Here is a 26,769-nt window from a genome sequence, read left to right as displayed (position 1 = left end):
TCACTGTCTAGAAACAACCCACAGCTGACCGGTCTCTGGATCAGCGTGCGCTGCAAGTCTTGATCTACGTGCGAAAGTTGTTATCAAATTTTGCTTAAATTTGTTATTGAAAATGGCTTTGACAAAAGATCCAGTATGGGGAAAGCTCAAAAAATATCATACGGATTCCAGTGGCAAGCTGAATATACTGCAGATGTTTAAGGCTGACCCTAAAAGATTCGATAAATATAGGTGAGTGAATGTAAGCTTACCTGTGTGTTCAGCATTGAGTCAATGATGATTGAGGACATTCATTGGATTTTAACTTCCTGGTGAACATCCAGGTGATTATTTCACTTCCGCGTTTGTTTGCTTCCGTGTGTTTGCTTTGTTAGAAAGTAGTACAATACTTAAAGGTATATGTCGGAGTATTTGCATAAAGTTGGTTGCAGACTGCATATAATTTAGTAAATACTTTAGCATGTTTAATCATGGTATATATTGTCGATTGTTAACATGAACTTGCTAAGTATGACTAGTGTTAGCCAAACAAAAGCAACAGAAAAGTTACTTGAGAACTCTAGCTTTAAATTTGCACATGATAGTTATTTTTCATGTAATTCATTGTATATTGTTTTCATGATGATTGGATAAAATTAATTTGATTTGATTTGGATTTGATTTGATTTGATAGTGTACAGCATTTTGCAAAGATCTTTCGCACTGCCCGATTTGGCGCAGTTTATGGCGTAAACATGAAGTGGGGTTCTGATCAGTTCCAATAATTGAAACTCCCGCCAGGAGCTCCAAAAAGTGCTCTCTATGTGTTGCCGCAGTTTAGTGTGCATTGACACTGTACTACTACATGCATAACCCTGCACTACAATGACAACGTATGGAAAAATATATTTTTGTAAACAATTTGAGTTCACTGTCAAATTGATATTTTGTACAATTTGTACAGCTATATAATGTACCCTATCACGAACAAACGTACCTGTAGGTCCTCAATGTACGTAAACACTGGTCATCGCCACTATATTGATCAGCAAAATTGATACAAATTCTTCTGCAGAAAGATTGCCTCACCATGCTATCTCGACTACGACAAAAGAAATTGAAATTTAACCTATGACCAGGTTTGACCTTTGACCAGGCTTGACGTTGTCAGATCAATTTTGATTTGCATATATTTGTGTGTGTATTGATTTTGGTGACAACGATTGTAGAATGTTACCAAAACAGGTTGTGTGGCAATACCTTAAAATAGTTTTTGTTGTCCAGTCGTTTTATTGCAGTCGACATTCTCGATTGCAGACAATAGGCTACATTTATGACTTCTTGTGATTAACAAAATGTTATCCTGTTTTGATTGGAAAAATAGAGAAAGAAAAAAGAAAGAAAGAAAGAAAAAAAGAAAGAAATTAAGAAAGAAAGAAAGAAAGAAGGAAGGAAGGAAGGAAGGAAGGAAGGAAGGAAGGAAGGAAGGAAGGAAGGAAGGAAGGAAGGAAGGAAGGAAGGAAGGAAGGAAGGAAGGAAGGAAGGAAGGAAGGAAGGAAGGAAGGAAGGAAGGAAGGAAGGAAGGAAGGAAGGAAGGAGGGAGGGAGGAGGAGGGAGGGAGGGAGGAGGAAGGAACAACGTGTCTGTTTGCTAGATATGAACATGATGAATATAGTTTATTCCTCTGTGGTCATAATTATTTATATGTTCTTTGTACATTCCCATATTTAGTAGCAGTTGATGCATAAACTTTGGTACCATAAAAAGGCCTAAGCAAGTATTTTGCTTGAAAAAGTATACCCTTTTTCCTGATTTTTGGCGTTTTTGACACCCTAAACAGGTACAGCGCTGTACTTGCCCAATGCTGAAAAACAACCCATTTTACTTGTTTTTTTACATGAGCATGGTGTCCACCTTGAAATACAAGTGCCCCCCCCAGCCTGAACAATATATATTTTTGGCTCCCAAATTTGGACGTTTGTTGACTTAAAAAGACGCTTTTGCACTGCCTACGCTACAAATGGGATAGGCCTATTTGGTTCAAAGAAGTTCACTTTGTCGGCATTTTGGGATTTTTGTCCCCTCCACTAGTTTCGGGCCTGGCTGACACATCTTCCACACTGCGACGGCGTGAAATAACTTTAAACGACTGCTGCGTGTTAAACGACTGGCAAAAGAAACAATAACATTAGGACTAGTGCGCCCAAATAACGTCCCGATTTTGGCTGATACCTTTAGACTGGCCTCTCGAGAAATATACGATTTGTTATTGAAGCCATGAGAGGAATGGCACTGGTGATGCCACATTGATGTGGATACACTTATTTTGTATATGAAAATGTAATGAACATTCACAATCTAAAACGTGTCACTTTTTTTCGGTGCGGGGCACTTGACTTTCAAGTGACAGGGATATGCGGACAGCAGTTCGAAACTAGGGGTCTTTCGGTGAAAGCCTAGACCCCGGAAAAGGGGTGTTTCAGTGAAACTGGGAAAAATTTGACCCAAAATGGATTATTCAATAAGACTGGGAACATTTTTGGATCGAGACAAAATAGTCTAGGCCTACTGAAAAACTGATATCATTCAGTGAGAGATTATCAGAATGTTCCCACAAATTTGTGAAAAAAGGGGGACTTCAAGAAAACAAACAATTAGGGGGTGAGAGGGTCGAGGGAGTTCAAATGGGGGTCAATGTGGCTGCACATCCCCGTTACACATTTTGAGTCAGTGCCTCCGTGGGTGGGATTATACACTGGTTGGGTGTGTATGCGGGGGGGGGGGGGGGAAACTGCAGCGCAAACAATTTGTGGCAAGCCAAGGGTACGAGGTGCGCAATTTGCACTATTTGGGCTAAAAATGAGGTCAACTTGGACAGACACCCATTAGGCCTACCAGACGTCAACATTGGGGGGGGGGGTGAATGTATCAACCATCCCCCCTGGGATTCCCCTTGTTGTTCCGCATTACTCCATTGAAAATTAAACATCCCCCCTCCTGTTTCTACCAAAAATTCACCCCTCAAAGCCCACACAAAAATTTAGGGTTCCCCCTCAATGGCGGCGCCACCAATTTTTAGGGGGGCATTGAGTAGAAAAATAATTTCAGGGCGGGGAAAACAAAAAAATGTTACGGACAATTTTTTGCAATTTGTGGTTTTACTGGGGGGTTCTGACTGGGAGACCCCCCCCGTGGCGTAAATAACGATCGCTCCCTTATTGTTTCCGCAAATCGGTGGTAGGCCTATAGAGGCCTTCCATGTGACGTATCATCCCGTAAATATGGCGGAGTACTCAAATGCATTTCAACAAAAGCATGATTGCAATCTACCGTGACAGTTCGTCTCACACACATAACCCTGCACTACGATCAAATAGGTTGATGACAACATTTGATTGAATGGACTGCACTCCGCCATAACTACGGTGAAGGACACCGCTTCAAATCCTTTGTTTGGAGCCAATCGATAAACGAATGCAAGGCCTCTATATCATCTCTTTATTGAACTGCGACATTTAACCTGGCTAGTGTCATCCTGCTTGTCAGGTCATACTTCTCTATAAATTTTGAGCGACTGCTGACTTGGCAACACTGAAATCTATATTAAAATATTAATTATCTATTTTTCATATCGCCAGCGATCACAAATCGCATTATAAGCGTCTACGAGTATTTAATAAATCGATGACGTTGATCTATTAAATATTCATAAGCTATTTGCATATTTAACTTATTAGATACCGACCATAATGCCTTGCACCATTTCCGCACACTTTGACAGTTCATGGAGGAAAACGGAAAAGTGAAATCACATTTTGCATCAAACAACAACAAGAGTTATTTATTCTAAAGGATCGGTAATGATTAACAGCTGGTCTGCAGTATTTGAAGTGCATATTGAAGTTTGTAAGTTTGTGACTTCAGTATATAAAATGAAATTGATATTATAGGAAGCTTAAATTGGCAGGCTCTCGTGCAATGTCTCTATATCTTACGCGTATATTTGGACGTTCAGGGTAAGTCATACTGAAGTATGACTTACCCACACAGGGTATACTGTACTACTTAGCCCTCGGAACAAAGAAGTTACTCGAGAACTCTTAGCTTCGAATTTGCACACGATAGTTACGCATTCGATGCTAGAGTACGTTGCTATCATTTTTTTGGTCGGACAGTGTTACCATTTTTTGCAATGGATGTTATTTGTTAATGTTGAAATTTGTATGAAAGTTATTTCGATGAGTCAACTGTATTTTTTGAGTAAAATTTGCATATTTTGAACAGTCTAAAATTTTGTTGAAGTGCAATTTTAGCAACATTTGTGATGCGATCACCCATCATGATCGGCTGTGTTTACTTCTTAACTTCCATTGCTTTACACAGTGTCATGCTTCAGCGAATCCGACTAGAGCAAATTCGTAGCTAGACTTCTCAAGCAACGAAGAAGTCTTTGCTCTGATTGCAAATTACACATTTGTAATCATTTTTCACCACAAAGTATGATACGGATTTGAATATGGATAGTTCAAACAGATTGTCAATTATTGTCAAAATTAATATTTTGCAACATATACTAATTTTAAATGAAAAGAGTTTTCACTGAAGACACCCTACATGTATGGTACTTACTACACCTTGAGAACAAGTCGAAATTTGTAGTTACTACAGTTAGTTCTGATTGGCTTGAATCACATCAGGACCTCATTTGCCGATCAATCTGTGTAGCAAAGCGTAACACAGACGTGATTTTATGCGATCGGTCGGCCAGTGCGATAGGTCTTTGCAAAAAAGTGGAATACGTATTCTTTTTAAGCTAAGAGTCCTTTATCATTTTTGGCAGATCAGCATTAAGACTAGTGAGAGTACAGTACTAGTTAACTGTTGTGAATTGGCCAAAGTTTGGTATCGTCCTGTGAATAGTAATGGCCTCTGGTGACATTTGTTGTGGTTATTTTGAAGTGGACTTGACAAAGAATTCATTCAAATATCACAGTAAAACTTTTGTGGGTCTTGTGGCTGAAAAATGGCAGACTAGGTATTTATTAGAGAGGGCTTTAATTAAAGAGAATACGGTACTACCGGTATTTCAAAATAATAATCAGGAGGATGTGGTTAGTATTTCTAAACTAATAAAAAATATTGATTTTGCTTCCATCACCCCGAATTCACCCGCAACCGTTTGCTCAATAGAAACACGCTGAAAGTGTATGGAATCAGTGCATTTCAATGATGCCTATCACATATGAATCAAATGGGAGAGTTATATTAAAATGTTCTCAAACAAATCCAAATAAAGGTGATGTTAACCAGGGACTTAGCTAGAAATTGAGGGTTGCCCGTCATTTGAATAAAATTGCCTGTCCTAATTTGACCTTTAAAACATTTACCTGACATCTATAGCCCATTGGGGGATCAAAGAGTTCAAATATGTGTTGATATGGCCTTGTTCTACCAATTGGTTCTACTAAAAAGGGCAATTAGCTTCTCAAAACATACAATTTATAATATAGCATCTGTCAAAGGTATTAACTTTGCCCGTCCCAGGAGCAAACTGGCCATCTAAAATGACGGCCAGACGGGTGGCTAGCTAAGACCCTGATGTTAACATACCTCAATGACGTTTCGTGCTGTAACACAGCACTTTCTCAAATTGAATGACCAGCTTTGACCTTTGACGTCGGCTGCTTCCTGTCGGTAGCTGACGTACGTTGTGCTGTCAAAGACTGATCATAGATGTGCGGAAGGAAGTAGTTCCCACAATCCCTGTTGAGAGTATTAGCCTGCCCCTCTTCCTTATCCATATTGATTCTTTGATGTGTCTCCTTTTCCTGTTAGTTTCAATGTCTCTTATTTTGGCTTCTTCCCAGCCTATCACATGATTGTCCTCGGCGACATGGTCCGTGAGAGCGGAGGAGTAAAAAATAAAGGAAGCCCTTACGCGTTGCGGCTACCCGGAGTGGGCCTTTAAAAAGGTTCAGGAGCCCAGTAAGCCAAAAGTCATTAGAGAGCTTGCGAAATGAAGTTACTTTAACTTTAACTTTAACGTCTAGAGGATTATAGAAGATTATGTATTCAAAACCAAGGTGGTTTTGAATACACAATCCTCTATAATCCTCTAGACGTTAAAGTTAAAGTTAAAGTAACTTCATTTCGCAAGCTCTCTATTGACCAATCTCAAACCACCAAAAGTCGTGGCTTTGTGTGCCTCCCTTATAAGCAGGGCTTGTCGGAAAAGACTAGAAGAATTTTCAAAAAACACGGCTACCAAGCGAACTTTAAACCACACAAAACGCCTAGAAATCACCTGGTGCATCCCAAAGATAAACGGGATACCAAAACAACAGCAGATTGCGTGTATGAAATTCCCTGCCTAGGTTGCCCCAAATCCTATATCGGAGAGACTTGCAGACTTTTCGGTACAAGGATGAAAGAACATAAAACTGAATCGGACCTGGCTTCAGAAAAACCTTATACCAGGGCCCAAAGAAAAACATCTGTCGCCAGCGCCTCTAAGAAATCCGCTCTCACGGACCATGTCGCCGAGGACAATCATGTGATAGGCTGGGAAGAAGCCAAAATAAGAGACATTGAAACTAACAGGAAAAGGATACACATCAAAGAATCAATATGGATAAGGAAGAGGGGCAGGCTAATACTCTCAACAGGGATTGTGGGAACTACTTCCTTCCGCACATCTATGATCAGTTATTGACAGCACCACCTACGTCCAGCTACCAACAGGAAGCAGCCGACGCCAAAGGTCAAAGCTGGTCATTCAATTTGAGAAAGTGCTGTGTTACAGCACTAAACGTCATTGAGGTATGTTAACATCACCTTTATTTGGATTTGTTTGAGAACATTTTAATATAATTTTAATGGACAATCCTGATGAATCTATTTGCGCAAATGGGAGAGTGTTTTAGCTTGTATTTATTAGAAACAGATATTTTAATATTCATGTTGGATTTTTTCTCCTCCCCTTCTCAGTGCCAGGCGTAGCATGGGTCATCATATTGGGGAGAGCACTGGCCATGGGCACCGGGTCTGATGGGGGAGGGAGCACAAGCCATTTTTTGGCAATTTTCCTATGGGATTTTCTAAATTTTCAGATCAATTTGGGGGGGGGCAGGGAGATGTGGGTGCTTATGGGAACCATTTGACTCTAAGCCACTGCCCATCTGTTCTTCCTCTACTCTTCCCTTCTGCTGTACCTTCTTTTGATATCTTTGTTGTCTTCATTTTCATTTTCTTCAGTCTTAAGCTGGATACTGGTGACAATGGAGAATTTCTTCTGGATTACTCCAAGAATCAGATTAATGATGAAGTTCTGGACTTGCTTATGCAGCTGGTAAGTTGATCCATTAGGCTATTCCATTTAAAATCCACACTACCCCTGTGGATGGGAAATGGGAAAATGTTTTGGCCTTTGGTGATTGGGGGGGGCAGGGATGGGGGCATCATCGCAACTTTTTATACATGTTCATCAACTTTTAGAAAGACCTGGAGTTCTGCAAAATTTTAAACTTCCTACATCAGGATTGTAAACAATACGCTGATTGAAGCCGCCGTGATGGTGTCGCAAGCTACGTCGCTGCTAACCAAGACTCTGAAAGAGGTAACTTATTACTTATTAAGCAAATGTCAAGAATGACAGAGTCCAATATCAGTATCCACGCTGCTTTCCTACATTTGTTTGTTTGTTTGTTTGTTTACCCCGGGTTTACCCAGGTTGGTCCGTGAGGGACACATGCTAATCCATGGGAAATCCATGGACCGTTCCAAGCTCATACTATAAAACAGCACAAGCCTGGATAGCCAGTGTAGGCTAATCAAATGCATGCTGGCCTAGATAGTTTTGATTAAACAAAGCAAGAAATGGAAGAAAATAGCACGGAAAAGAAGAAAGAGAGAAGCTAGGCCACTCCCAAACACAATTGTACAATTTTACTCTTACTTGGTGAGAAAGGAAACTGGAGTTCCAATCTCAAGCCCTGATGTAAAAGCTTGAGCATGTAGGTGAATGATAATGCATTGTAAATCTTCTTTTATCTTACATGTAGGCCAGAGCCAGAGGCATCGAAGCAGCACGTGACAAACTCTTTGGCGGAGCAAAGATCAACTTTACCGAAGACCGTGCTGTGCTGCATATTGCATTGAGGAACCGGTCTAATACACCAATTGAAGTCAACGGCAAAGACGTAATGCCTGATGTCAACCGAGTATTGCAGCAAATGAGAACTTTCACAGAGGTATGGAATTTTCATGGGTTACACATACATAAGGGTGGATGCAGGTCTATGTGCCAAAGTGTTTTTGTTCTGAATGGTTTTTCTTTGGAAGTACTTTATTCTGAATGGTCTTTGATCTGAAAAGTCTTGCTTTCGACAGGTTTTACTCCAAAAGGTTATTATTCGGTTATTCCTTCATGTAATTTTACACGAAATTAGGGTTAGGGTTAGGGTTAAGGTTAGGGTTAGTTTAGGGTTAGGATTAGGGTTAGGATTAGGATTAGGATTAGGCTTAGGATTAGGGTTAGGATTAGGGTTAGAGTTAGGATTAGATTACACGAAATAATTACATGAAGGATCGACCTATTATTCTGAAAGTCATTGCTTTGAATATGACAAACATGTTTATGCAGAAACCTTTTTGGGTTATGGTCTTCCATAGAAGAGCGTTTTCAGCAAATGAACCTTTAGAATAAAAACTGTTAGGAACAAAAATACTTTCAAGAATTACCCAGATCCCTATTAAGGGTTACCCGGTTACCCGGGAGGAAACCAGGGACCTTCAGATCACCGGAACTACATTGTACTAACTGAGCTAATCGAGAGTGATGAAGAAGAGCAGTTAAACTATTGTCCAATGTCACAAGTCATTTTCCTTAAAATCCAAATCCTAGTTCCAATATTACCTAATACTAACAAAGTTTGGAAATAAATCTAATACTGGAACTTACTTTGCTACATAGCATCTGGAACCACCAGACTTCATCGGGCAACTGACCCGCTGGACTGGTCACATGATTGGTCTGGTGATTCCAGACGTAACATAGCAAAGTTGCAAAAAGTAATTTCCAGTATTAATTCCAAACTCTGTTGAAAAACTATTGGATGACTAAGAACATTCAGTCATTTATTACTTAAAGCCATATTATAACATTTGCTGAGGAAGACGCCCTCACTGAATTTTTAAAATTCCTTTTTTACACGATTAAATTGTACTTTATTAAACCAATATACCCTGCAAAAATCAAGATTCTAAGTGCTGTAGTTTTGTCAAAATCCGCGATTTTGAATAAATGGCTGATTCAGCGCTTTATTATTACGATGGAATTATTAGTCGAACGCATACACGATGTTCATAACACACAGTACGTCACGGTGTGCGGGACGGTGATATACACAACAAAGGGTCATACCACAACATGACCGAAGGAGTGGTACGTATTGGCGACATATGTGCGCTGGTAGTAAATTCCAATTTTCTTTGCTTTGCCGTAGTTGTTCGGCTCAAAAATAAAAGGGATATATCTGACAGTAAAAGCTAACATTTTATGGCAAAGAAATGCTAATCTATTTTGTTTGAAAATGTTATAATATTGCTTTAATACTGATTCTATTTTAGGTCATCATTGTGTTGTAACTTGTAACCAATATGTCTCAATTTCAAACTTGGCAATTGACTTCTTCACTTTTATAATTTGCACCTTTCAGTCGGTAAGAAGTGGAGAGTGGAAGGGCTACACAGGCAAAGCAATGACCGATGTGGTCAATATCGGTATCGGCGGTTCTGATTTGGGTCCACTGATGGCCACTGAATCTCTCAAACCATACGGTGGTAACTTGAAATGTCACTTTATATCCAACATTGATGGGACGCACGCTGCTGTTACTCTGCAGAAGCTGGACCCGGAGACAACGCTATTTGTAATTGCTTCAAAGGTAGGTTGCATTTGACATGTTGTTAAAAACTTCAATTTTTCATATTTTTTTTCCAATTTTTTTTTTTTTTCAAATTCACTCTGAATGGTCCTAGCACTTCAGAATAGGTCCAGTGGTTCTCCAAAGTCACCCATTGTGTTATATACTGCCTATAGCTATATGACATCCTTGTGATCTGGTCAACTCATTGACAGATACCAACCTCAGGAGGGAATTCAATTTTTGATCACTTCTCTCCAGGTAGTGAAATGTAATGTGAAATTTTGGAGGAAAAAAATGGTTGGCCTTCATTGACACATGTCTTAAACATTTTGAAAATGTTATCACATTCATGTTTCAAGCTTATCTAAAAATGTGTGAGAAAGTGACAGAAGAGGACCAAAATTTATCTTTATCGGGAGATAAAATATGAGTGGCATCTTTATCTAGCTAAAATTGTAGATAAGATGCAATATTGATCAATTTTATATCACCAACTGAAACTGTTTTGTGATTAAAATTGACCTTGTAAACACACAATTTTTCCTTAGCTGAAAGAGTGTACAATTGAAAAGATTTTCATGCTTCATCACCATTTGGGTCAAGAGAAAGGAAATTTTTATCCAATCTCAACTGCCCTTGAGACATTCTTAACTGCCACTGAGGCATGGTGGTATTGTTTTGTGTGTGTGTGTGTTATGACTGTGTGGCCTTTATAAATATGTGACCCAATTTGGTCCACTCAGGCTAAAGTCAATAATTTTGAAAATTGAGTTACTTACTACATGTACCATTAATAACTTGCTCAGTACATACAATTACTAATGCTGAATCCCCAGGTCTCTTGAATACTTGGTTGCAAAGTTATGAACCTTTGACATGTCTATTTTCTTTTGTTTTTGTTAATTGTTTTTCTCCTCATTTTTTGCTTATATCTCAGTTCCATTATTAGGCCAGTAAATCTAGCACTTTTGGGGGCCAACTAAGGAACTAATTGCAACAGAATTTTTTTCACCACAATGCATTTCCTTGAGGTCCCCAAAGTACCATATTAAAAGTCCCAAAATATCCAAGTATGGGAAAGGTGCCTAATTTGCATAAATCCAAAATGGCCGCTAAAATTTCAGAAAAATCAAAATTTTGACATACCTTCACTTCTAGATGGCCTATTACAGTGATTTAACATTCTAGGAAGGGTTTTTTGGACACATAGAGTCTAATGGGATATGTTACAAAATGTTTACACAGCAGCATCATTAGCATATTTTCAAAATGGCCGCCAAAATGTAAATTATCTGTATTTTACACAGGAAACACATCATTTCGTATTGTAGAATAGCTTGGAACAACTGAAACATTGGTTTTTTTCACCACAATAATCATTTGAGAACCCTTGAATACTATACTAATGGTACCAAAGTATCCAAGTATCAAAAAAGATGATTAATTTGAATAAATCCAAGATGGCCGCCTGCCAAAATTCAGAAAATGTAGATTTGGACATACCTTCACTTCTAAACATGCTAAATGGACTATTACAATGATTTAACTTTTGGTTTGTGGACACAACCATTCTTATGGAATAGGATATAAACTGACCATAGAGAATGATATTTTCAAAAATGGCCATAGGCCTATTTACACAACCATTATCACTATGTACAACTACGCCTATGCTTAATACAATGTATCTGAGTTCCCTGAACAACATTCTAAAAGTTCTCAAATATATAAGTATTATGGGAAATGATGGGAAAGATTTATTTGCATAAATCCAATAAATGTACCCAAGATGGCCACCAACATTACACAATCACAAAGAACTCAATCTTATTGTAGGATTGTTACTCTTCCCACACAAGAAAATCCATAAGTTAACTTGGAATTCTCCCAATGGAAGGACATTCAACCAATTTGACCAAACCTTAATCAACCGGAAATGGCGTAACTCCTTAAAAGACGTTAGAGTGTACAAAAGAGCTGATGTTGGAAGTGACCATAACCTGGCAATTACTACCATTCACGTAAAATATGACACCAGTAAACTGCTAGAGAGTGATGTTTTGAAATGCTTTAATGCTAAAATCGGTGGAAGGTTCCATGCATTGGCTGAATTAGATGCTAATACTGATGTTGATGAAGAGTGGAATGTATTTGTTGATACCGTAAATAGAGCATCAGTAGAACACCTTGGATTCAGAATGAAGAAGAAGGCAGGCTGGATCTCAACCGAGACAAAGAAGCTTATTGACAAGAGAAAGGTAGTAAAACCAGCAATGGATAGTGACTACCGTGAACTCAACAGACACAAAAGAATTGCTTAAGAATGACAAAAAGACCTGGACAAGCAAGATCGCTGATGACTTGGAAGTAGCCTCAAGTAAAAACAACATGAGAGAGAGAAGTCTACCAGCTGAAGAATGTTCTTGTTGGTAGAGATGGGTTGAATCTGTTGAAGACCTGCTCAACGCTGAAGAGCCCAGTGAGTTATTAAACTTCTCAAGGTTCAATCCTTGCGAAGAACTGAAAATTGATACGGAACCATGCACCAACCATAGAAGAACTTTACAAGGCACTTAGCCTGCTCCAACGAAACAAAGCACCGGGCATTGATAACATCCTCCCACTCGCTTCTCAAGGATGGTGGCGACAACGTCAAAGAATGGTTGCTGATAATTTGTAAACTGATAAAGGCGAATCGAGAAAACACTAGGAGAATGGGGACAAGACATAATCCTTCCATTACCAAAGAAGGGAGACCTTTCTCACTGTGGCAATAACTGTGGTATCACTCTACTGGACATTGTAGGCAAAGTTTTCTCCACAATCGTACTTCTAAGAGTGAAGGATGACGTTGACGTAAGAATGAGGGAAGACCAAGCTGGTTTTAGGGACGCTCATGCCAGGATTAAACATTCGGCCTGAACCAAATCATCGAGAAATGTCTGAACCAACAGCTACCAAGCTATAATTAACTTCATCGACTTTAAGGCTGCCTTTGACTCACCAACCAACTCTATGGAAAATCCTGCACATCTATGGCATCCCAAGGAAGATCATCAACATCATAATTAACTCTTTTCATGCCACAACATGTGTGGTCAAATCAGAGGGCTCCCTTTCCAAATTCTTCAGTATAGTCACTGGCGTAAGACAGCTAGGGTGATATTTGGTCACCACTACTTTCCCATCGACTTCAGTATAGAGAGCAAGAAAAGTATAACCCTTCAACCTAGGCGAAGCTTGAGGTACCGGAGGTAAAACTGGTTGATCCAGACTATGCTGACATAGCCCTCCTATAGAAGATTCTGATGCCAAGATGACAGATACAACTGAAGCCATCACTTGGTCGTTCGAGCTCAGCACCGTTGGTTCCAATGGGAGATGAAGGTCTCATCAAGGTCATGGGTCGCTTTAAGTATCTGGGAGCATACTTTAGTGCTGATGGATCATATACTAAGGAGCTGAATCATAGGAGTGGCAAAGCATCTGGTGCTTTTAAAGAACTTAAGAAGGTGTGGAAGGACCGGTATATCAACTTAGACACCAAGATGAAATTCTATAGTGCATGCGTTCTCTCTACCCTTCTATATGCTTCTGAATGCTGAACCCTCACTGACAGAGATGAGTCCAGATTAGATGCATTTGATATGAGATGCCAAATGAAAATTCTTCGCAACAAATGGACCCGGCATATCACCAACGACTTCATAAGATCATCAGTGACGAAACAACAGAAGCTTACTACTATCATAGGAAAGCGATGCTTACAGTGGTTTGTCCATCTGCACAGATTGGATGAGAGTCGAATGCGGCCCAAGAAATCTCTACTTCTGGAATCCCACCCATGGAAAAAGAAGACCTGGACGCCCTAGGACAACTTGGAAGAGTGTTATTCAGAGGGACTTGGATAGACTTGGCACCAGGTGGTCTGTGGAAGAAGCTGAAATTGCTACGGGCCATGTGGAAGTTTTTCCTACGTAAGGCAGCAGGTACAGATATGCACGGTAGGTAGGTAGGTATTTCCAAAATTCAACACCGTCACCCTCACTAATAGTTTCATTACAATAGCTAAACTTTATATAATGTAGTTTGTGGATTCAATGAATGTATTGGGAGACATGTCAGGTCAAAAAACGATTTTCAGATTATCGCTGCCATGAAATATGAATATTTCGTAATGTAAATGCTTTACATCACACAAGTAGGATTTTTTCTTTTCATGTCAAAAATGTTAATTTTAGACAATTCTAGCAGTCTTCTTGGCATAATTCTTTCCCCACACTGCTTTCTGAGAAATGCAGGAGGATTCTACATTCTACAGGCTCGTACAATATCATAATTATATACATCCTTGAAAATCAAACCATCAGACTGGTCATCGTGGTCATTAGGAAGTAAAGATATTTCAAAGTTTATATTTTTTTATTGATTTCGACAGGTGGCCATTTTGGATTTATGCAAATTAGGCACCTTTTGCAATATTTGAATATTGTGGAGCTGTTCATGATTCATTTGTGTAATCATTTTCCAACCTATCCCATAAGACCTGAATCATTGTGTTAGGTCATTTAGAAGTGAAGATATATGTCGACGTTGACATTTTCTGAATTTTGACAGGCAGCCATCTTGGATTTATGCAAATTAGGCATCTTTTCTATGATTGGATACTTTGGGACTTTTAGTCTGGTGTCAAGAGACCTCAAATTAATGTGTTGTGGTGAAAAAAAAATAGGTTTCAATTTGTTCCAAGTACAATATTGCTATTCTCTCATGAAAATGATGTGTTAATTACGTGTGTAAAAAGATTTTGGCGGCCATTTTGAAAATATAACGATGATCTGTTTATGTAATCAATTTTTAATCTATCTTATGATACTTGTTGTGTCCAAAACCCCTTTCCTAGAAAGTTAAGCCATTGTAATAGGCCATTTAGAAGTGAAGATATATCAAAATCTAGATTTTTCTGAAATTTTGGCGGCCATTTTGGATTTATGCAAATTAGGCACCTTTCCCATACTTGGATATTTTGGGACTTTTAGTATGGTACTTTGGGGACCTCAAGGAAATGCATTGTGGTGAAAAAAATTCTGTTGCAATTAGTTCCTTAGAAAATGCTAGATTTACTGGCCTATATTGCCGACATTAGCCTGATTGGAATAGATCTGGTCACATATGTAATTTTAATTTTGAAAAGTGGATTCATAACTGAAATAAGAAAGTTTATCATTAATTCTGTAATTAAATGGCAGGTGTCAGGTGCTGCATAACAGCATTTGATTGCTGTAAAGCAACTTAATTTTGCAGCAACTTTTTTTTCACAAATGGTCAAATGTTGTGTAGAAACTTGCTTTCTCATATCCAGAAATTTGTTGGGGTTTTATAGGTACAGGCCAACTTATTATTTTTCTGAATATACAGTTTTTGGTTTGAATGATAATTGTATTCAAGTAAAATAATACTTGCATGTAAAAGGAGTATTTTGTAATTCTATCATTCCATTTTTACAGGTATGTTTCAGTAGATATCCACACAAAAAATCTTATTCCCATAATGTCAGTTGCATGGTTCTGATTTTGCAATTTTGAGTTAAGTGCATGATTATGTGTATCACACAGGCTCTAGGCCACTGTGTTGAAATTTTGTTCTGTAAACAGAACATACATTGTAGATACAAATTTGACGATATTTTTGTCAAGCGAATAAATCTGCAAGAATTTACTTTTTGGAAACAAGCATTGTGTTGCTAAAGGTTTCAGATGGTGGTGGTGAGGGGAGGCGGGAGACAAGTGGGGGGGAGGCTGTGGCTCACGAAATGCTCTGCTCTGTTAATGGGGAATATAAATAATAGAAGTTATTGTATATATATAGATTACTTTGAATGAAATCTATTTTTAATGGGATGTCAAGGCAGTTGTGTATCCAATTTGTTTACTTTTATGGTTTGTGTCACATACTTATTTAATGGTTTACCATCCATTTATCAGTTTTAATTATTTTTCCCCAGACATTTACAACTCTAGAAACTATCACCAATGCAAATTCAGCAAAATCCTGGTTCCTGGAAAAAGCCAAGGATAATGCTGCTGTTGCTAAGCATTTTGTTGCTCTTTCTACAAATGAGGTGAGTGTATGTTTTATCAGTGGAGTGAAAAGGGAGGGGGAGAGTGGTGCTGGAGAAAATAAATTGAGGTTAAAGGAGGATTTTGTGATCCTAGCATCCTCTTTTTATAACATTTTTCAGTAGATATCCACGAAAAAACTTATTCCCAAAATTTCAGTTGATTCCGATTTTGCGTTTGAGAGTTATGCATGATTATGTGTATTACACTGCTCCATTGGCCACTGTTGTAATTTCGTACTGGTATACCAGAACGAAATTCAAATTTGACGATATTTTCGATAAACGAATTAATCTGCAAGAAATTTTTGGTACATAAACATTATGTAGCCAGAGGTTTCCAGTGGTATAAACATCTCATTTGTGATAAATGAGCACAATTTTGACCAGATATGCCCTTTGACTGGGACAAATATTTGCTCTAAATGGACCATAAATTTTCAAATAAAATATTAAATTTGCTATATAACCACCTTAATGTGTCATGACAGGACTTCCAACAAAGTCAATGTGTGACACTGTGGAAATAGGAGTTTTGGTCTACTCAGCATTTAAAATCAACTATAGGTTTCAGCAAGGTACTTCAGTGTTCTGCCTATTTGGTGCTATTTATGGCATAAATACTGAAGTGGGGTCCAGATTGGCTAATTGAATCACATTATCATCACATCGGCACCTCATTCGCTGGTAAACCTGCGTAGCAACGTGTGACCTAGTTCTTTCTACATGATAATTGGAAAGAGCAGATGGACCCCGCTGAAGGAATTTGCTGAATACCATAACCATTATACTTCCCAATGTAAATTGTATGTTTTTAATCATGAATTTAAAAAAAACCACCATTTTGCATTTCTCCTTTTTTTTCCAGGCCAAGGTTACAGCATTTGGTATTGACAAAGTCAACATGTTTGAATTTTGGGATGTAAGTATGTTAATTTGGTACATATTCAACTTCAACCACATACCCTCAAACATGAGTGCAACTGTAAACGAAATAAATAAATTGTTTTATATTACCGTTGTGCTATTATTATTCCAAATTGACATCAGAAAAGGTTACAATCTTCCCAGGAGTGTATGGTTATATGAAATAAACCATTAATTTGATTCACAAAAAGTGTTCAATATTTACAAGCCCTAAATGCACCTAATCTGCAGATCTAATACTGTAAAACCTCGTCTACAAGCATACAGTGTTTTTGATGAAAGCTAAGTTAATACGATACATGCGGTAATATGCCAATACAATAGATTGGTCTTACAATAATACTTATTTGTATATGCTTGGATCTGTAATTTATTTGCTCAAACTCCATAATGGTGCCTGGATTAATTTAGCTTTCATCAGAATCACTCTATATGCTTGTAGACAAGGTTTTACAGTATACTGCTACCATTTTCATTCTATAAATAATCCAGTTTATTCCAAGCAAAGTAAATGCAGGTTAATTAATTAATTACTACACATATAATGATAGTTTTACACAGTTTCCAATTTAAACTTATTTTCAGTGGGTCGGAGGTCGCTACTCATTGTGGTCAGCCATCGGCCTATCAATAGCTCTGTACGTCGGCATGGACAACTTTGAGTCACTCTTAGCTGGAGCTCATTTCATGGACAACCACTTCCGCACAGCCCCATTGGAGAAGAACATCCCAGTGATCTTGGCTATGCTGGGTGTGTGGTATCATAACTTCTGTGGTGCAGAGACGCATGCATTGCTACCATATGATCAGGTTTGTATGTTTGTTTGTGCACAGCTTTAGTTTCTATAAACATCAATAGAATGAATACCTAAAAACATCTAATAAAAATTTTAGGTCTTTTGGGAAAATATCTTCAATAATATCTTCAATCGAGGCCCTGCATGCTTTTATTGATTGTCTCCAAACAAAGTTTTTGAACCAGTGTCCTTCACCTTAATCATGGCGCAGTGACGTGCAGTCCATTCAATCAAATGTTGTCGTCACCCTATTTGATCGCAGTGCATTTGTTATGTGTGTGAGACGAACTATTTTGCGGTAGATTGCAATCATGCTTTTGTTGAGTGCATTTGAGTAGTCCGCCATATTTAGGGTATGATACATCATATGCACAATCTCTATATAAATGGTCAAAATTTTTAAGTGATAAACAGCTTTTCTTCCCAGCTACATACACTTTCAGTACATATCATTAGGTTTACGAAGTTTACTTTGAGTACTGTTATAAAATTAAACTTGTTAAATCTATTCAACTGGACTCACAGTTTTGAGAGGCAATGGTTTCACACCTTATCCAAGGTGCATCTTCAGACCAACAGGCGGCCTGAAGATGCACCTAGGATAAGGTGTGAAACCGCTGCCTCTCAAAAACCGTGAGTCCAGTTGAATAGATTTAACAAGTTTAATTTTATATTTGATTATACCTGGATGAATGACAACCTTCACAAACGTATTTTGAGTACTGTTAAACATCAAAAATAAAAAGAATATAAATTTTTAATAATTTGCCATAACATTTGCATTATATCGCAAATTAACTTATTTGATATCATCAGGACATTCCTCGTATTCAGAATGCAATTTGGTGTGTCTGATGTGCTCTCAGGTCCCACAAAGAATACTGTGCACATGTTGCTATCCAATTACTTAAATTTGTCTTTTGTTATGTTTCATTTCTGTTACAGTATATGCATAGGTTTGCAGCTTATTTCCAACAGGGTGATATGGAGTCTAATGGTAAATATGTGACACGCAGTGGTCATAGAGTAGACTACACCACAGGACCTATTGTATGGGGTGAACCAGGTACTAATGGGCAACATGCATTCTATCAACTTATACATCAAGGTAAGCAGACTGGTATGGAGTCTAATCCAGGGGGGGGGCACATCAAAAACATTTGGTGGGTATGTCCCCCAAAATTTTGAGGTGGTGGATCTTTGGGAGCTGACTGCGTACCGGTAAAAGGGGGTCTGTTGGAGCTGCGAACAAGTAAAATGGGAGACTTTTGGAGCTGCAAACAGTCAAAATCAAGGGTCTTTCTTGGCTTTCTGGTTGAAAATCGTCTGGAAAAAACCCAGAAATATGAAGAATGAGCAATTTCGGGGTCTTTTAGAGCTGAAATTATCAAAATCAAGGGTCTTTCGGAGCTCTATTTTGGTCAAATATTGGAGGTGTTTCGGAGCTGCAAAATCCAAAAAGGGGTCTTTCCAGGGAAGCGTACCCATAGTCATTTGTGTTAAGTCCCCCCCCCCCGAGTCATAAAAACAATTGCCTAGGTGGACTTGGTTGTAAAATTTGCATCTATATAGAAAAAAGTATTACATTTAGAAAAGCACAAAATTGCACAACAATATTGACTCTAATCAAAAGACTAACTATCTAGGTATTGAAAAATATCAAAATATACAAACTTTCAAACATGCATGAAATGAACAAATTATAATTTTAAAGATTGCATACAAAAATTTGTTAACAGGTGCACCAGATTATAAAAACGTCGTTCAAAGCACTGAAGAACAATCTTAAGAGCAGATTACTGGTAGGTGACATACAGTGGTCAAAGAAAAATTTCAAGGTTTTGTCAAAGAATATCTGACATCAATTTTTGCTTATATCTGTTTCATATTTGTAGGTACTCGCCTGGTCCCTGCTGACTTCCTTGCACCAGTGGAAACCCAGAATCCTATCCAAAATGGTCTGCATCATGAGGTAAGCTACGTCAAATAAGCGATTCTCAAACACTTTGGCAAGCCACTCGATTTTTGCATCAATAATGTGGCACAGCCAATAAATTAGAAAGCTTAAACTAAGCTATTTTAAAATGATAACAGCTTCAGGAATGGGAATTGTACTCTCAACAAATAAAACCCTGGACAAATATTGGATTTCATGACATCCCTAGCAACAACTACCCACTAAACAAAACACATTTGTCACAAAGAATTGTTTTTGTAAAATAAAGGAGTACCAGTCTGTTTTTGACACAATTTAAAACATTTGATATTGTAAACAAGTATTTAACATGATTAGGAAACAGCATTTTTCTTAAAAATCAGTGTTCTTCATACGTAGCGGTAGATAAAATGATTAAAGAGTTAAACTTCAACAGTACGCTATTTTTTGCTTACCTGAAATATTTTCACTAGCTCAACTAGCATCTTTCAACAGCAGATGTTGATGCTTGGATGATATCTTGCCTATAATCAGAATAGTCCTATCTGGTGACTTCATATGATTGACAAGATGATGTCATCATGTCATAGCATGTTGTATCGCCCCAGACATCAGCAGGTTATCCCAAATAGGATCTATTTCTTGTCCTTTATCTCAATTCAGTCTGTCAGGGAGCATCTAAAGGCCACCAGATTGATAGGGAAAATGTAAAGGTTTTTCCTGGAGAGTTTTGGAAGCGGCGACGAAAAAAAGAAACCCTGTTCTACGGGCGGACGGACCTTTCAAGTAGGGTCGGTCGGTCAGCCTTTTTTTGTTTTGGAAATGACCCAAAAAATCACTAAAATCTGAAAATAATTTGCAATTTGAGAAAATACAAAAAAAAAATTCGTGAAATTTCCGAAATGTGAGTCGGCATTCATTTGAACAGGACATTTTTTTTCCCAATTTGTTCAAAATCTGGGTCGGTCGGGCCTGTAGAACAGGGTTTTCTTTTTTTGTTGCCTAACGGATTAGAAATAGTCAATCTAGTGCCAGGTGAAAGAAATATATTATAGTGTTGAAGTCAACCTCTTTACTCATCTTAATTTGCCAGCAAAGTGGTTACCTAACTCCCTGGTAACTGGATCAGGCCCCTTTTAGAATTGGTAGTACATGCCATAGACTTTGTGTTGCGATCATGTGATATGATCAAGGGGAATGAGTCACATGTCGACCCTGGTCGAAAATGAGTTTTACATACATTTCTAAAGAGGACATTTAGAGCTTTCAGAAACTGAAAACCCCATGTTGATACAACTTTTCATTGCGAAGTTACGTCAATTTATCAATCCGCTGGAAACAATATAAAAGAATTTTAACACTTTCTTTGCCAATATTTCAAAATCAATATTAGCGACATCCGACTCATTTCCCTTGATCGTGTCACAATTATGTGTCTAATAATAACTCCCAATTTCCTGTAGATTGTATGTGCCATATTCAGTCACTTATTCATTGCACACATGAACATACACCCGTATATTCCTTACTTTGCTACAGATTTTGCTGGCCAATTTCTTGGCTCAATCAGAAGCCTTGATGATGGGTAAGACTAGGGAGGAAGCAGAGGCAGAGTTGAAGAAGGATGGCATGCCAGAGGATCAAATCAAGCTTATCTTGCCACATAAGGTAAAAACCATGCATAGAGATTAGAACCAACTCAGAATTGCTCTGTGTGTAATTCTCCCCACTAATTCTATTGTAAATGCACCATAGAGATTATACCCAAAGAGTAACAAAAAAAAAATTGTTGTTAGTAACACTATGGTAAATCCACCATAGAGGTTATTCCCAAAGAGTACCAACTCAGAATTACCCTGTGCGTAACACTATGGTAAATCCACCATTTTGGTTTGTCACACATGGAGAGCAAATAGTGTGCCTCCAGAATTTATTGGCAGGAGCTTGAAATTGAAGGATAATTTGCGATTTTGAGCTTGAGCGTTGCAGAGGTTACTCTGTGTAGCACTGGTCTTGTGCAATATATGGGCACAACTCCATCTTTTATCAACCTAAAGCATGAGCAGATGTACATTAGCAACACCAGGACAATAGGATCATAATTGACAGGATGTTAAGTCAAGAGGGGTTGGGTTAGTAATAGTATAGTGGTCTTATTACTCGCTTCTTACCACTGCGGCCCGGGTTCAATTCCCGACATTGAGCTTGGTTGCTGATCCATGCTCGTCATTGCAGGTTTTTCTTTGGGTCCTCCTGCTTCTGTAATTGGACCTCTTCCTATATCTCTATTCCATCATATTCGGTTGACATCCCTTTAATTTAGTAGTCTCTGAGCACAATCGGAAAACATTTATTTAATGCCTCACTAACCAGAGGATGTCAGAGGTTCTACACAATATTTAATGGGCTTGATTATGGTATAGCATGCCTGTTTGATTCTTTTATTCCAAGTTAATCGATAAGGAACCAATGAAAGACAGTTGGCAAGTGCAAAAGAACCTTCTTTAGAACTATAGTAGTGCAAATTGCATTCCTTTTTAAGTAGCAATTGTTCCCTTCTATTCATTTTGTTGCAGGTTTTTGAAGGCAACCGCCCCACTAACTCCATATTGTTCCAGAAACTGACGCCATTTGTTCTGGGACTCCTGATTGCTATGTATGAACATAAGATCTTCACCCAGGGGACTATTTGGGACATCAACTCCTATGACCAGTGGGGGTAAGTCATGATAATCAGTGAAAGCTTGTTTCGTTTTTGTGTTTGGTATCTGTGTCTTTAGCGAAACTTTCCCAAACTGCAGATGAAACCAGATGGAAAGCAATAGTGTGCACATTCCGAATGCTTTTATTGGAGTTGTGTTAGGTAGCTTTTTGCTTGCTTCTTTCTTGAATTTGTTGGGAGTCCTGTATTGTGGTGATGTAGTACACACCATTTTTCACCCTGTTTTGGCATTGACATTGGTGCGCATGTCATTAGGCACAGCCTCAATTCAATAGCCTTCGCTTAAAGTGCTAGCATTCACACGCATGCTCTTAAGGCCAAAAAAAAAAAAGTTGTTTGCTTGCTCTCCTCTGACCGACCGTCTTGGCAGTCCCAACCGTAGAACTTTTTTTTGAAAAAAGTTTTTTTTGTTGCAATTTTCCCAAAAATGGCACGTATTTTTCGTCTGAAAAACTGATGATTTAAAAGAAACGTTGTAAAATACTATTTCCTGCATGTTTACGTGTTCGGCTGTACCTGACTGTCGGGTTCCGCAATTTTGTATACCACCTCAGTGTCTAAGCTCTAATACAACTTGCTATCCACTTGCACATTTCGGACGGCGCATCTAGGGATGAGTTTATTTACAGGCAAAATATAACCGTGCATATCGTACAAGAATGTATACAATATAGCAGATTTTAAAATATGGTAAAAGTAGATAAAATTTGAAAACAGTTTGACAAGGAAGTAACATGCACTATTTTTTTTCAACATGTTTGTCGAGGCTACTTTTATTAAGAGCACAAATTGCTCAGTATAAATATGATTTCACTTTAAACATGGCGGACACAACACGAGTATAGCGCTATCTGTACGGGTGAAGCAAGGACCGAAAACGCTGATTAATATGGTAGGTAGTTTTGAAAAGCAGAAAACACTAGGAGAATTGTACATGTAGAAGAGCTATCATTTTTTAAGGTGCAAGTGGCGAGCACAGATGCTGGACCATGGCGTGATGTTACAGCTACGGAAATTCAATGTTTGGTACCTGGAAAAAAGACCATCTAAACAGGGAAAGAAAAAAACAAAAACAAAAAAACTTTTCCCGACCGACCGACCCAATTTTTAAAATTCATTCAAGCAAACAAATTTTTTTTTTTTTGCCTAATGATGCTGCATAGATATGCAAGTGAAACAGCTGCCTCAACGTGTTGATGTCACTGCCACATCAGGGTGAAAAATGGTATAGTTTGTTCCAGTCAGTTACTGTTCTCGGCCAGAAAGAGTATTTTCTTACAACAGTTTTTGGTGGGAACGGGAAAATTATTCAGTCAGGTTAGTTTGACCTGGTGGGGCAAATACTTGGATTTTCATATTATATGGATTATTTGAGATTCCTTTAACATAGTGAGCACCTGCACCACAACATGTGTCCTCACCTCATAATGGCTCTATTCATTATTATATGTGTGGTTTATTAGGAAAATGTGTCTCTGTTGTATTTTAAAATTTTAAACTTTATTATTAAATTTTGTCTGATAGAAGAACTGAAAATTAAAGATCGTCTGAATTCAAAGATAGTGATAATACATAGCTGCCCTATGAGGTAGTTTATGTAACCATGGCTCAGTGTTCTCAATTGATACATTTTGTGTGTAACCTTTCTTACAGAGTTGAATTGGGTAAACAACTAGCCAAAGTCATCCAACCTGAGCTACGAGGCAAAGATCCTGTGAGTTCACATGACAGCTCTACCAATGGTCTTATCAACCATATCAAATCACACAGCAAGTGACTCTCTAGGTTATAATGGTGACACAGCCAATACCATAAGGCAAAGATCCTGTAATACATCAACTCGAACATGAATCAAAAGTTGATTGAAGGAGGGGATAGACTATGCAAATAGGATACATAAATTGTCAAATACCATTTGCATGTTTTTTGGTATTTTGTGAAGAAAAAGTTGCTCATTCAATTTTGGATTCAGGAGAGTAGTAACTGTTAGCAATGGACTGTTCTATTTAAAATACACACTACCCCTGTGGAAGATTTTGGAAATATCTACCACAGGGGGAGTATGAATTTCAGATGGAATTAGCTCATTAGGCAGCTCCATTTGAATTTCATACACCCTCTGAGAAAGATTCAACATGAATCTTCCACAGCGGGGGGGGGTGAGTTGCAAATGGTGCTGCTAATGTACTTATTCCATTTGAAATTCATACTCCCGCTTCTAATCTTCTACAGGGGTAGTTTGTATTTTAAGTGGAATAGCCCAATGTTGTTGCTTTGCATATATGGAAAGGACATTATTTGTTACTTAATTAGCATATTGGTTGATAGTTTATGAGGTGTGTTTTTTAGTTTTAGTTATTTTGGTGCTCGAAGAGTGCATATTGAAGATACATGTAACACAAAAAGCCCAGGTTATTTTTATTTGCATTAAATTCCTAACAGTACTATAAACCATTTTCTTCAAATATAGTATCCATTATATAGAGACTTATTTTTAATGTAGAAGTATTACTACTGCCACGTTTATGCCAGTGAAAAAGTTACGATATTTTTCAATAAAAATTATCAATCAATTAAGAATTAATTACACCAGTGTGTTGAAAAACAAAATACTATTAATTCTAAATTCCCGTTCAGGGAAGTTGATCTTTATCTCAATGTAATAGCACATTTTGCTATGATATATGTAAAGTGTTTGTTTATATTATAAGAAATAATTATAAAACCATGGTGAAAGACACGGTAGTGTCTATTAAATTCCTGTGTGAAATTCCTTTTACCAAGGATAAACAATTACACATGCAAGTGCCATCTAACACTTGGTAACTGGATATGTCTTAATATTGTCTATCGTCGTTGGGCAGAAAAACATATTTTTGGCCCCTGAGCAAAGCAAAACCTCTTATGTAACCTCTTGGCAGTTTTGTTTAAACATGTTCAAGGGCCACAAGTACACATGAGGTTTTTCCTGCCCAACAACGTTATATCACATGAGCTACAGATTGGTTGATTTGTATGATTATGCATTATATACTGCAAGTATGCTTAACTAAGGAAATTTTTGGTAAGCATTCTGGAAACTCCCGGGAAGCTTTCCAACATGACAAAAACAATACATGGTGAACGAATGTCCAACTCGCACAAATGGTGTTATATTTTTGGAGATTTCCATACAGGACAGGAGAGAGGATTACATATAATGGGACAATGCAATGTATACCCAGTGTGTACTCTTAATAGTATTACAAGCAATTTATATATATGCATATCAGGTCTGTGGTATATAAATATCTGTTTGCTTCTGTTGTGTTCTTATTTTTCCCAGGGTCTTTTCTGTGCTTGTATTTACATGTTTGTATTGTTTGTTCTCGTATTTTGTGACATTATTGGCTACGTTGTCAAAGATCAAACAGGTAAAAACTTGTCTTTGTCAAACTATAGTCAATCAGTGCCAAATAGACGGGCCTCCTGACAGCGTATTGATACTGACAGCATAGCACAACTTCGTAGGTGCAACAACAAATGCTTTCAGGAGACATTCGACACTAGTTGCTTGTGTTAGCCTGGTCCACTTTTGTATACAGAAAGATACAAAAAATGAACAATTCCCGTCTATATAGTGCTGATTTAACTATAACTGGAAAATTTCATGTTCGTGTTATGTGGCAGAGGAATCCCAAGGTTGGTGCTGTGATAATAATGCAGGCCAGTTTGTTTATGCACCCATGTCAATGTTGCATAAGTAAATGTTTTTTAGTTGTACAAAATACTGTCTGAAGCCAGTATCAGGGTTAGCATTTCATTGCACAGTGTCAAAATCATCATAACCCCCATGGACTCTACCGGCCATTTTATCTTAGAACTGTTTTGATTGGTTACAAAAAAGGCTTATATCATATATGTAGCCAATCAGAGATGTGGTAAGAATGGCCAGTATGGCTGAAGGGAAGTGTGCTAGCTCTATTTTGATTGGTTACTCAGATGATTATATCATGTAACTGACCAATCAGGGGCACTGTAAGAAAAGAAGTAGTGTCCATGGGGTTAGATTGTGTAAATGAAATTGTTGCCTAAACTGTAAAATATAAATTTGTAGTATGTCGTAAATGGTGGACAGATTGTCAGTACAATCCGTTTCAATAATTTCATCAACTCTAGTGGATTTAAAAAAACCAAAATGTCTTGAATATATAAAAACGTCTTATTATTGCAGTTCCATTACATTTTGCAAACAATTTAAAGTAATGCAACAAAAAATACAGCATTAAATGTTATATTTATATTTTGATAAATCTTAATTTTTTAACGCAAAGTTTATTGAAGATTATGAATGCAATATACAGAGTAGTAATATAAATTGATGG

At 37.8% G+C, this 26,769-nt stretch overlaps 1 protein-coding gene across 1 annotated transcript; it reads left to right on the top strand.

Moving 5' to 3' along the window:
• Positions 1 to 24: 24 nt before the first annotated feature.
• On the top strand, positions 25 to 24,817 carry LOC140135891 (glucose-6-phosphate isomerase-like). The gene is made up of 12 exons (XM_072157554.1): positions 25 to 231; positions 7,234 to 7,327; positions 8,040 to 8,228; positions 9,696 to 9,923; positions 15,910 to 16,026; positions 16,892 to 16,945; positions 17,536 to 17,760; positions 18,693 to 18,855; positions 19,643 to 19,719; positions 21,223 to 21,351; positions 22,260 to 22,402; positions 24,059 to 24,817. The coding sequence occupies exons 1-12, from the start codon at positions 113 to 115 to the stop codon at positions 24,180 to 24,182; spliced, it is 1,662 nt and encodes a 553-aa protein (XP_072013655.1). The 5' UTR covers positions 25 to 112; the 3' UTR covers positions 24,183 to 24,817.
• The last annotated feature ends 1,952 nt before the right edge of the window (positions 24,818 to 26,769 follow it).

Source organism: Amphiura filiformis, chromosome 16 (assembly GCF_039555335.1).
Source record: "Amphiura filiformis chromosome 16, Afil_fr2py, whole genome shotgun sequence".
NCBI classification, from domain to species: Eukaryota; Metazoa; Echinodermata; class Ophiuroidea; order Amphilepidida; family Amphiuridae; genus Amphiura; species Amphiura filiformis.
The sequence above is the reverse complement of the archived record's forward strand: the minus strand, read 5'-3'. Positions and strand labels throughout refer to the sequence as shown.